This window comes from Sinohyriopsis cumingii, chromosome 5, assembly GCF_028554795.1.
Source record: "Sinohyriopsis cumingii isolate HCF-2022 chromosome 5, ASM2855479v2, whole genome shotgun sequence".
NCBI classification, from domain to species: domain Eukaryota; kingdom Metazoa; phylum Mollusca; class Bivalvia; order Unionida; family Unionidae; genus Sinohyriopsis; species Sinohyriopsis cumingii.
Genome location: NC_142965.1, coordinates 151,059,945 through 151,072,675, shown reverse-complemented (window position 1 = coordinate 151,072,675; position 12,731 = coordinate 151,059,945). Strand labels below are relative to the sequence as shown.

At 36.0% G+C, this 12,731-nt stretch overlaps 1 protein-coding gene across 1 annotated transcript; it reads right to left on the bottom strand.

Moving 5' to 3' along the window:
- Positions 1–4,803: 4,803 nt before the first annotated feature.
- Positions 4,804–12,464, bottom strand: LOC149800464 (uncharacterized). The gene is made up of 3 exons (XM_089960089.1): positions 12,146–12,464; positions 11,163–11,284; positions 4,804–9,604 (listed from the first exon to the last, which is right to left on the bottom strand). The coding sequence occupies exons 1-3, from the start codon at positions 12,352–12,354 to the stop codon at positions 9,558–9,560; spliced, it is 378 nt and encodes a 125-aa protein (XP_089816215.1). The 5' UTR covers positions 12,355–12,464; the 3' UTR covers positions 4,804–9,557.
- Between the last annotated feature and the right edge of the window lie 267 nt (positions 12,465–12,731).

Here is a 12,731-nt window from a genome sequence, read left to right as displayed (position 1 = left end):
TAACATGGTCATGAGTAAGAAGAACATAGTCTATAGATCAAATGTAGTGTTACATTGCCAATGTGGTATCTTGCCTTTAAAAAGCATGATTTTAAGGGGCTGATATGTCTCTGGATCACTGCAACATTTCAACATCAAGGTTTTTGGAGCCATGCTTTGGACATGAAATTCACAATCCTACCCACTTCACTCTCATTTGTTTGAGTCACTTTGTTAATTGAAGCAGAGAACTGACTGAATCGTAAGACCATTTACATTTTGTTTTCAATTACGTAGGATGGGTTCGTGGATGAAATTGTCGAAGTTGGATGTTGATGCAGCACACGTAGCAGTAAGGTCATGTGAACATCTGGTATGGCTCTGCGCTTGCTATGCGTGGTGCATCCGTCCATAATTATTTTGAATTTCATAAAAGCCATTGGATAAATTTCAATCAAATTGGCGTACTGGCACTAAGAAAAGTTTCAGCTTTCAAGTATGAGACAGTTTGCTAAAAATAAGAACTCCTTATAATAACGACCGCCCCAGGTGTCAGAACTGGTTAGAGCATCAGTCGCGGACGCTGGGGGTCCCGGGTTTGAACCCCGACCGTGTCAAACCAAAGACTTATCAAAATGGTACTTGCAGCTGCCTCGCCTGGAGCTCATCATTAAGAGGTTAGTGTTAGGACTGGTCGGCCCGGTGTCAGGATAATGTAACTGGGTGGAACATGATGCCTTAGTGCTAGATATCACAATAAACTGCCAACTGCAGACATCGTAACTATATGATTCAAAATGTTACAGCTGTTAGTAATATTTGTACATTTTACCGTCATATTAGCATGAAAAATTTCATCCCCGAAATAAATTCTCGAAAAAAGGCACAAATTCAATACTGATAAAAGGCATAAGTTTTACATTACCTTGCCATAATTTAATAACATATGTAGGTAAGCATCTAAAGTATTCATTAATTAGTTTACATGTCGCCGGTCAAAATCAGAAGAGTGTTTTTAAGGTAGACAAGGTACACACCGCCTGGCAGACATGTCATAATAATTGCTGTTTAGGACATAAATACGATCTGCTTAACCGTCAAATGGAATGTTCTTAAAACTACGACATTCATGAATCACAAGAGTTTCTCGAATTTTAACTTAATTATGGTTTTCTTTTGTAAGAATATTGCAGGTGCTCTTTAAGAGATATTAATGAAATGTACATAACACGTGACCTCGAACTTGTTATCTCCATATGAGATTAGCTTTTCAAGGTTGGCCTTTTACAAACATACAATAACATTTGACTAAGCTATAATCGGTTAAAATATATGAAACAAAATGCAAGCCATGCACAATATGTTTTAGTAAGCTACTAATGAGGGTTCATCACCAGAAACTATTTTTTTTAATTTTTTTTAAAAACCAGTCTGTTTTCCCTATCATTGCTGATACAACCTCATCTGTGTTTATATGCGGGAGCCATAATTTCGCGTCGATCTATGAACAAACATCAACTTTATGTAACGTGTTGATAATTCGATTCACTCCACTATATAGGAAAGTCTGTACACGTGTTGTTTCTTGATCAGTTGTTATATCTTTCTATTTGTCTTCCTCTCCTTATCGAAAAGATGGCCCTCATCTGAAATGGACACGATAGGCCACAATTATAAACTTTAAATCGATACAAATGGTGGTATAATTGATTGCAATTCAACCCAAACAAAATTTAGATAGTAGTGAGAATAGAAAGATGTAGACGACGTGATTGGTGATAACGTTACGGCGAGAAGAAAAAAGACGAGGAAGATGATGACGATGATAACCATGGCGATGAAATGACGATGATGGTGTTTTTGTTAGGCTCTATTTCAATATGCTTTACATCTTTCCTTGGGATTTGTCTACATTGTTTATATAATCAATGATACAAAATTACAAACCCTGGCGACATTAAACGGTAAATTTCTCGGTTTCGTGATACACATACTGTGATGAATTAAATGTTTTTGGGGGACTGTTGTTTCCTAAACATACATGCATTATAATGTTCTAAATATCGATTATTATTAATCAAATATGAAAATGTCCAAAGGCCGCCATCGCAGCAAGATATGGGAGAAAATAAATGAAAAGACGATCGTAGTGGAGTTTCGTTTATCATCCCGCGATGTATCTGGACTATTGAATGATGGTAAAAGTTAAGTCAAACCGACCAAAGGATGAGAGAGAGTGAAGGGGGGGGGGGGAGGTCGATCGGTCGTACTGTTGTTAAAGCAGAATATTGACTTGGATCAACATAAAATATATTAAAATATTTTAATTACCTCTTGCTGGTTCGTCATTTCGCTTAGTTTCTATTCCACACTAATGTCCATGCGCCGTACATGAATGACTGAGTGTTCATGTGAATGGCGTAGCGAACAATGTGTTTTTGTGCTCTACTTTCTTCATTAAACCTATATTTCGTATTTAAATCGTAAGTGTGTCTTATATTGATTTAATCAAGGTGAAATAAAATAGATACTCAAAAATGAAAGCAATCAACTTATCAACATGCAAAGGTGATTGTAAATAGCAACAGAAGACATATAACTACATTTTGTAACGGATGCACTCGGGATGTGAGGAGTTCATTCACACGGGGAATATACAGTTTACCTGTATTAAATCTTAACTCCGTTCAAAGGGCAAATATATATATTTGTATGTGATATAAATAAAATATATGTACAGTACGTACGGTTTATCAATGATATACCACTCGTTGTATACATTTTTCATTAAAAGGATACTCGAAACATACACACACATATAAATATAAATAAATAAATAAATATATATATGTGTGTGTGTGTGTGTGTGTGTGTGTGTCGGCGGCATGCCATTAAAGGTTTAAAGCATGTGGAAATCAGTCGTCGGGCGAAAGAGAAAAAAAATTTAAGTTTTGAGCTGGATGAATTCTTTAACCTTGAACTTTTTCGTGACGATGATATATATTACCTTTCATGGGATTTTTCTACAGTGTTACACGATTCCAATGATAAAAAGTTACAATTGTCTGCGGAGATGAGAAGGGTGGACTGTAAATCGTTTGCCTAGGCGGCATACCTTTATTGTAATTTATTTGATGCCTTTTTGGCTTTTGCTTATCTTAATAAATGATTAGCTTCTAAAACATGCCATTTCTAATCCGTATTATGCCTCACTTCCTCTCATTCTTTGTTGGTTGGTTAGTAAGAATGCCAGTTTGATCTCAGTTGATGCAGATCTCGATCTCTCTCTCTCTCTCTCTCTGGATCAGTTATGATAAAGGTGACAGACTGACTAATCGCCCAAGAGAGAAAAAAGGAGATGGATGATACAAAAACCTTTACAATCACCCTCTCTGCGTTGGTAGGTCAGTTTTGCCGAACGGATGCATCTTCTTCCGCCCAACAGAACAAGGAGGGGAGAGGGCAGCGAAGAAGACAATAACAAATTAAGCATAAAAATGACTGACATCAATTATAAATAAAGTTTGAAAATGTAAATACTTGAAATAACTCTTGTTGGTTAGTCATTTTTCTAAGCTTATTCGCCACTCTTACGATATGATTAAACTAGTCAAGCAATGTATGTAGTGCTCAATTTTCTTTATTTAAAACAACTTTCAGATTTAAATTATAAACGTTTATGTTCTCCTCGTTTAATCAATATAAATAAAAATACAAGATGAAATGGAAAGAAAAATAATAGGATTAACATATTTGTTCCACGTGATACAACTCTTCCCATTTATTAAAACTATATGCCATTTTAATAGGTCTGGCTTCATGTCCACAGCTGGGAGCGGTGAGCTCGCTAGTGTCGTACTTAGAACCTTAGCTTGGGCAGGTATCGTCTGTGTTGTTGGATTTCTTACCTGTCCAAGGATTTACCGGTACTACGCAATTTACTGTATGTATTAATACGTACTTTTCTATCTGTCAGCTTATTGCTAACGCATAATCTTTCAATCACACTGATTAGTTAAATTACCTGATGGTTGAGTACACAAGTTCACGCAAGCTTCTTGACGTTTCATACCGCATACAAATTAACAACTTCTGAGCATAAAATAATTAAAATTTTGTGCTCGGATGACAATACAGCAAGAAAGTAAAATTTATGCAATCAAAAATAAAGCGAAGTATAAAACACTAATAGCAATGTGATTACATGGGATAAACTATAATAAAAGACTATAATATGATAGCCATGTTTATAATGTCCTATGAAGGCTTCAAGCTTTTAAAACTACTGTTGACATGTTCTCAAATTCCTCACAATTTATGTTGAGAAGAAAGAAAACAAAATACGACAAAATGTTTTAATTAAAAAACCCACGGAACGGACGCTGGTGAGCCATACCGCAGCCATCATGAAATCTAAAAACTATGATGATAACAGTCCTGGTGATCACAAGACAAAAACGAAAAGAGCTGACGATATATTGATTGATCAATGAAACATACTATTTTATATATCATTTCTTACTAAGGTTGTCTAGTGACATTGCGTATAACCTGAGTTAAAGATGTACAGCTCTGACCCGTTACAACACGGAAGACGGTATATATAGGAAAAAGAAGCGTTATATTGAGAACCGCGATTCTCCTAGGCCGCGATGTATTAAGAACCGCTATAAGAACATAACCATATCTTGAATCGAATTACAGCGATGCGCGTTATAAGGAAACAGAGTTGTACTATGCGTTTTAGTATCCTCATTTTCAGGCAACGGAAATGGTTGTACATGTATGGAGATTAGTAAAGAAAAAAGGATTGTTCGTAAGATGTATCAGTACGTTTTTTTATTCTAAGCCGTATATTGGTATATCATGCTACGTGCATAACCCAAACGCCAAAATATACAGAATTATTGCTAGTAAACACCAGGTTATTCCTTATATTAACAAATTAATGATTGTAAATGTTTCGAAACCCATGTGGACAAACCACAAATCATTGTGGGTATTGTGTATTATTACTACTTATCCTAATAATTAGGTAACTACTCGGTTGGAGAAATATCTGCCCAACACCGATACCCCACAATCAAATAAATACTCACTAAAATCTAAATAATGTAAATGGAGACATAGCACATGAATAGCACATATCCTATGTTAGTTGCAGCTTAGAAGTAAAATCGCATTCTTTTCTTTGGTCAACAGCAACAGTTAAAACCTAATGTGTCCTACTTTTCAGGCAAAGCAAGAATATCCAGCAAAGATAACAAAATTTGCAAAGGTAAAACTTCAACCGAGGAAATACAAATGAAATAGCTTTTTCTACAGCTCCAAACGTTTGCCAAATGTAGTACTTACTCCACCTCCTCCAGACGGGTTCTCAGTTTGTTACTGCAGCAAGAGAGAAGACCGACAAGAAGCGTAATACACGCCTTAGTCGAGGAAAAAAAAATCACTAATGAGGACGCACTATTGGAACAGCGGTAACATACTGCCACAGCGTTACATGACAGTTGTGATGATGGAGAAATCTGGCATTTAAAATAAAATTCTGCTTTCGCAGTTTTACCTGACGTTTGCCATTTGGTTTTCGTCTTTGTTTGCTAAGTGATAACTCGGCATTCACAGTAGTTTGTCATCGCCCTTTGGTTTTATTAAAGAAGGTCCAGTCTTTATTTGTGACACACTGTACGTGGATGCCATATGTATTTTGTCCTCTGTATTCGTCTTCCACTGAATGTTTGGAAGAGGCAAAATACGACTTCCAATCGAACAGCATCAAGAAGGCATCTTCGTCTTTCAGAATTGCAAATCGAGACAACCACTGATGTAGCTTTTTCTACTAGTTTGGTTTGATTATTCACCAACGGATTAAATGACGAATGAATGGTTTTATGATTCGATGGTTGACTGAAGAAAAGTACAGATGTGGCGCACAAGTGCCTTTTTATATGCCATAATACTAAAGAGACAGTTCGAAGTCAAAAATATTTAACTTTATTTCATTTATTTAATGAACACATACAGTCTTTAACTAATTTGTTTGGATATTTCAAATATTATTCTGTAATTGGACCTGGGTGACGGTGATAAATATAAAAGTTGCAAAATGATGAGCAGTATTGATGATTAGAAATTCAAAGTCATAAAATACTTTTTATCTTTGAATATGTATGTATGTATGTATGTATGTATGTATGTATGTATGTATGTATGTATGTATGTATGTACGTATTTAGGTGTGTGTGTGTGTGAGGTCTATGAATTTATATTCGCTTTTCAAACTAGTACTAATAGTTGACATGCTGCATGTGTGTAAATTGTGCTAACAAATACATGACACCTGACATTTCTGTATATATTTTTAAGTATGCATATACCATGTCACGTAGACTACTCCATAATGTATAAAAATAAATATCCAGTTACCCGGTGTTCTTACAACCAGTTTAAACTGCAATGTCCGATCCCGTTTGAGAGCTTGTGATACAGAGACAGACATTAACTCGCCATCATACTCTACCAAACCACCATCCAATCATAACCCAATGTGTTTCAGTCTTTATATGTGAGCTTAGATTGCATTTGTTTTAATTTATCCACAGTAAGAAGGTTCGGAAAAGCAATGACTGTTGTAATATCGTCATGGAATATGTTGTGGTTCCATTTTTGTTTTCTATTTACAAATGATATTTATTTTTAAAAAAGTTGGAACCAAAAATTGCTATTTGAAGACTCGTTAAATTTTCTTGTATAATATTTCATAAGGCACTGAAAACATGACAATGGATTGACATGGACTTCATCATAAATATTTCGAAAATTTTAGAAGAACGTGAAAATGTTGTCAAATTAAGAAAATGTACTATATGTAGATAATTCTGAAAAATCTGCTATTATTTCCCCTTTCCCGTCCAGTCACACACTGGTAACGAAAATAACTATGTGGCCATCTTGTACAGAACTGGTATAGATCCAGAAGAGAAAAGAATAAATGACAAAAGCAAAAACGTTTCAAAATATCCACGTGAGTATCGTTTTCGATTATATATCATTACATAATGTTTATTGAAATATTATCATGATATTGTGTAATGTGGTTGATGCATACGATATGAAAAACAACTTTTTACCGCCATCCCAATGGCCACGTATTATCACCAACCCAAAAGCCACGTCTTATTGCTGTCCTAGAGGCCACATTGTATTGCCGTCCTTGATGCCACGTTTTATTGCCGTCCTAGAGACCACGTTGTATTGCCATCCTAGTGGCCACGTTGTATTGCCGTCCTAGAGACCACGATGTATCGCCGTCCTAGTGGTCACGTTGTATTGTCTTCCTAGAGACCACGTTGTATTGCCGTCCTAGTGGCCACGTTGTATTGCCGTCCTAGAGACCACGTTGTATTGCCGTCCTAGTGGCCACGTTGTATTGCCGTCCTATAGGCCACGTTGTATTGCCGTCCTAGAGACCACGTTGTATTGTCGTCCTGAGGCCACGTTGTATTGCCGTCCTAGAGGCCACGTTATATTGCCATCCCCTAAGTAAATCGTAAGCATTGCACTTGATTTATATTTCGAGCATTCTGTTTCAGTGGTTATCAACTCTTTCTTTTACATTTTGTATCATGTTTAATTATCTAAAACGGATACATTTCAAATCGCTGACTACCAACGTACCCAATTCTTCTTGCAGTTAAGGAAATTTGTTTCAGTGCTTTATATTGGTCAACCTTGACACACTGTATGTGTCATAAACAGACCCTTTGGAATGGGACATATAAACTGTATGTGTCATAAACAGACCCTTTGGAATGGGATACAGACGCTCTGTGTGTAACATAAACTGAATATAAGCATGAAAGATGATGAAGTAGGTCAACGTTTTGATAATTACTATTCAGGTTTCGTACCGTTTATAATCGTTAATGAATTGTCTCTGTATCTGAACATTTTGTTCAGTATCATTTCGTGCCGTTTCTAACCGTTCATGATTTGTCTCTGTATCTTTTCAGTTTGTTCCGTATCTTTTCGTATCGTTTCTGATCGTTAATGAATTGTCACTGTATCTGTAAAGTTTGTTCAGTATCATTTCGTACCGTTTCAATGCAGTTTACCGCTTTTTGCCACTGGTAACTCAGCTGAATTAAGGTCCTCTAATCCTCCTAAATACTACTAAAGGCACTGCTGAACGTTTAAAACAACTGCTGTCCGGGTTAGCGTAGCGCTGTGTACTTCATTACATTGTTACCGTGTCAAACTGTTTTCTTACCGTACCATGTCATTTACGTATCGTTGCAATTATGCAAAACATAGTACAAGTACAGTACGATTAGTCAGGTTGGTGTAGCGAAACTCCTTTATACAAGTCACTCAGGTCGAACAGAGAAAAGTGTGATCTGCGAAATAATGTCCTTTAAATAGAGGTTTAAAATTAAATTATAATAAAGACAATGGATTGAACAACGTTGTCCTTTCATAAAGGTATCATTTATATGGAGTTACCGCTAAGATACAATCCACTAACGTTCTATTGAAAGAGTTTAATGGAAGAATAGTGTCAGGTTAGTTAAAAAGGGGTCAAACTCGTAACCAAAAGGGTGCGGTTCGAACCTCGCCATCAGATCTGCCCAGACCGGATACCACGGTTTATATCTAGGAAAGGTAGTATGATCGCCTTGACTAAGCAAGATATAACCTCTCCCGTATCACATCAGAACCAAGAACCACTTGTCTCCAAACAAAGAGTGGTATACCACGAATATTAATCTTTGTTTAAAATGGCCATGAAGATGAGTTCCTATCATACTGAGAGAGATGAAGACATTTGATCGGAACAGGTTGTGTACACAATGCTCATTCAATTTTACTATTTCATTGTCCATTTCAGTTGCATCTTTATTCCATCTGATAGATAACGTAATTTAATCAAATTGGGACTACGAAACCTATATCTGTCTAACACGAAACTTGTATATATATCAAAGACTGGTAACTGGGCTCTCAATGTATTTTCATGACTGTATTTTTAGCACCAGATTTATTCAAGGCTACTGAATTGTTAGCATTTTTCTCTGGTTACATAGTTTGAATGCTCAACTAAAGGGAAGAAAACTAAAGAAAAATACAAGTAGACAACGTGCTAGACACAGGAAGGATTTCATTTTAAATCCTAATGGACAGACGGACAGCCAGATTAACCATCAAACAAACAGGCAGACAACCATGTGTGAGATAATTGGCGTGTCGAATGGAATCAAAGACCCTTTTCTTCTTGTGAATTGTCTAATAAGAATTATTGCTTGGTAACATTAAATGTTGAATGTACATGTCTTCTTAAGCTCCATGGTGTTGTGGGAATATTCCAATGTTCAGCTGTTAATTATACCTATCTGTACATATTCTTGATTATAAACAAGTAGACTGTAATAAAACAGGAAATTATGCAATGTTCGCAGCCACGAAGATTATAAATGTCTACATGTCCATGCTATTCATTTTACTGTTCACTAAGATTATCGATATTTCATAGACTGTTTGTCGAAAAGAAACATGAACACATCGACCCAGTTCGCGCGTCTCTAAGACTTAGTTCCTCTTCTCATTTTGCCAAATATTTTGCTTCGGTCTGAAAACAGAAATAAGAATATTCGTGTTTATCCATCAATACAGACACGTTATTACCCATCAAAAACGTACCAAATAATTGTCTGTTATTTTCGTGCAGGTAAAGAAGTGAAAATTGATATATGTGATAAAGTGTTATTTTGAAGAAAAAAATGCAAATGGTGCAAATGTAGATCTCAAAATGATAGACTATCAGTGTTAGACACATGGCCATAATTAATTAAAAATGAACATTTTGAAACTGGTTGATTGCATCTAATGAGGTCACTCTCTGAATACTGACGTCACATTTGTTGTTTTTTTTTCTTATATATATGAACGTAGAAAGTGAAACTGCAGTTTTTACAAATAATGGTCAAACTCGAGCTTAAATGCTTCATTATAATAAAAATTAGAACTTAAGGACGCGTTACTATAACGACAATACAATGTTGGAGTTCATGCAATACAGTAACCTTCCCTACCGTTACAAAAAGTGTCCAGAAACCATTAAAACCAGGATGCTTATGATAAAGGTTTTAGTAGACAAACCCAACTCTGTGGTTTCCATATTAGAAAGGGAACCATCCAAGCTAATGAAATGTAAATGACTTACCTTTTACATCGTACAATAAGCATAAAAACCTGTTTTCAAAAGTTTGTTTCCTCATTAATTGTTCGTATCTGAGGCGTCTCCACAGGAGATAATTGATATTTTCTTTCTCTCTATTCATATATGTATTATCTAGCGATTATATCCATGTGTTTACAAAGTGGTAAATAATTTTCCTATCGTATGGGTCATGCGTGCATAGTTAGCTCACTCCAGATGTTTCACATGAGACACTTTTTTATACAAAAATCGTTTTCAAAAGAACTCTATAATTTTTAATATGAAACGTCCTATAACAATCCCCATATTTAGAAAGGATTTCCTGTTTGGCTCAGTAGGGCCATATTCGTGTGGAATTACCAGCTGATGTAATTTCCGGTATGACTCTATAAACTTTGGTTGTACATCGTCATAATTTGAGGCCAACACAGGGCTTCCCATTTTGCCTCTGCACGCAAAACTACTTTCAGATTTATCAGCCTTATCTGGAAAGTTCTTTAATGATAACGACATACTGGATTTTTATAAGTTCGAAATTATATAGTTAAGTTTATTAACTCTTATGAAATATTGCTTTATTTGGAATCCTTCTGGTAACTGAAACGTTGCAATATGAGGATTTAATTGCAGAAAAATGGTATCAAAATTGTAGTTACTGTAATTATGATATTTCTACACTAATGTCTTAATCGATTTCATAGAAATGCGACCGTTTTCTTTATATACGTGAAAAAAATGCAAACTCAGCATTTAGGGTTAATCAGCAAATTACAACTTTGATTAAAAAAATTTGACAAATATTAATCAAATGCAGCGAAAATGTTATGAAACGTATGTCACAGGAAATTTGTTGTGAACGGATTTTCCTCAATACCATTCTTGTGGTAGTTGATAAGTTCCTACAAAATCACAAGATGACACATCAGGGAAACGACAACCTAATCATGAAGTTCAAAACAGATATTACCGTCACTTCCGTCACAAAAGGTCATCCCAAATATCATCAGCGCCAGGACGATAACGGTAAACATGGCTGTCGCTGACAGAACTACGCCAACGGTCTCCATGTCAGAAAAGGACGTTTCCGAGCTGAAAAGTAACAAATCAAATGATTTTGCCTGTTTACTGAGCTCATTTTTGGTTCTCTAAGTAATGTTTCGTGTTGCAGACGTGTTCCAGAATGAAGCGAGTCTACTAAATCTAAAACAAGTTTTCCTTGCATTAACCCACATTTACAAGATTCCACCTGTTTACAAAAAGACCAAACAAAACCCCATTTTGTTTTGATGGATCTTGTCTGTATACGTCATGGCAAATTTATAAAAGTTGAAATTTTGACGTTTTGCAATATTTATTAAAATCTTGATCATGAATTTTATAAAGAGGCCTATCTATAAATGATACTGAAATGACCATGTGTTGATTATTAAATATACTAAAGAAATAAAGAAACGGGTTTGTTGTTCTAGGGTTTAACGTCATTTTCCAGCACAAGATAGGCTATACATGGCGGCCAGTATAAATGGTGGAGGAAGAACCCTGGAAAACCCAGGGAAGAATCACCGAATCGCGAGAAGCTACTGGCATGCTTTCCCTAGTACACACGCTAGCCGAGCCTTGGACTTCAACCCACGCAGACAGAGGTGAGATGGCAGTGATCCGAAACGGTGAGCGCTTTAGACCACTCGGCCACTCGGGGCCAAACGGGTTTGTAATAACCGTCAGTTTAAGCAGGTGTTCTTGATATGTATTTGTCCTTTAAGATATGTTTTCTGTATCAATTGTAATTGTTAAACTGGAATTTGCTTTAGCTGTTCACCGATTTTGTGAGATGGTTTTGGAAGACATCAAACTAAACAGGTTAAAACAGGTACATGCATATTCATCGTACATCCATACATAGGCACACACACACATACACATACACATAGTACGTACGTACGTACATACCTGACTGGACAACATCCATTGTCACAGCACTTGTAGTCATTTGCACAGGAGAAACGAGAATAGTCCCAATTACCATTATAGTTCAGATAATGAAAACACGATCCTTGATAAAAGTATTCACCATCGTTTGCACGTATTTGGCAATCAACTTGTCCGTTTGCGAACGGTGAACAGACGACGACGAAAGCCCAAATTAATGTTGTATACATAATTTCCAATTATTTATGACTGACAACTTGATCATCCTAAACTTTTCCAAGCACCTCAATAGTTAACCGATTTTGTAGTTTGCATATCTGCCACTACATTATGGTGAGACACGTACCATATGGGAGAGTCGATTTCATGCTTTGTTGTGTACGTATGAATGTGTATATTACACTAACGAGATTTCAGATTCACAGTTGTACTTCACAGTGTTAGCGTAAATTAAAGGAATGAACAAACAACGTAGAAAATTTTCATCACTGAGCTTGTGTTGTGCGTATCATATTGGGTAACATCCACTCCCTACACACACCCTAATGTACACTGGAGGTAAACTGATCCATAAAACCAATGACGTCGAAATCGATTTGTGATATAA

What these genes read in the sequence shown, in the direction of transcription:
- LOC149800464 (XM_089960089.1), bottom strand. Translation starts at nt 12,354, where the DNA reads ATGTATACAACATTAATTTGGGCTTTCGTCGTCGTCTGTTCACCGTTC. An exon ending in AATGGATGTTGTCCAGTCAG is followed by an intron (nt 11,285 to 12,145) that starts GTATGTACGTAC and finishes GTTACTTTTCAG; the next exon opens with CTCGGAAACGTCCTTTTCTG. An exon ending in CTTTTGTGACGGAAGTGACG is followed by an intron (nt 9,605 to 11,162) that starts GTAATATCTGTT and finishes TTCTGTTTTCAG; the next exon opens with ACCGAAGCAAAATATTTGGC.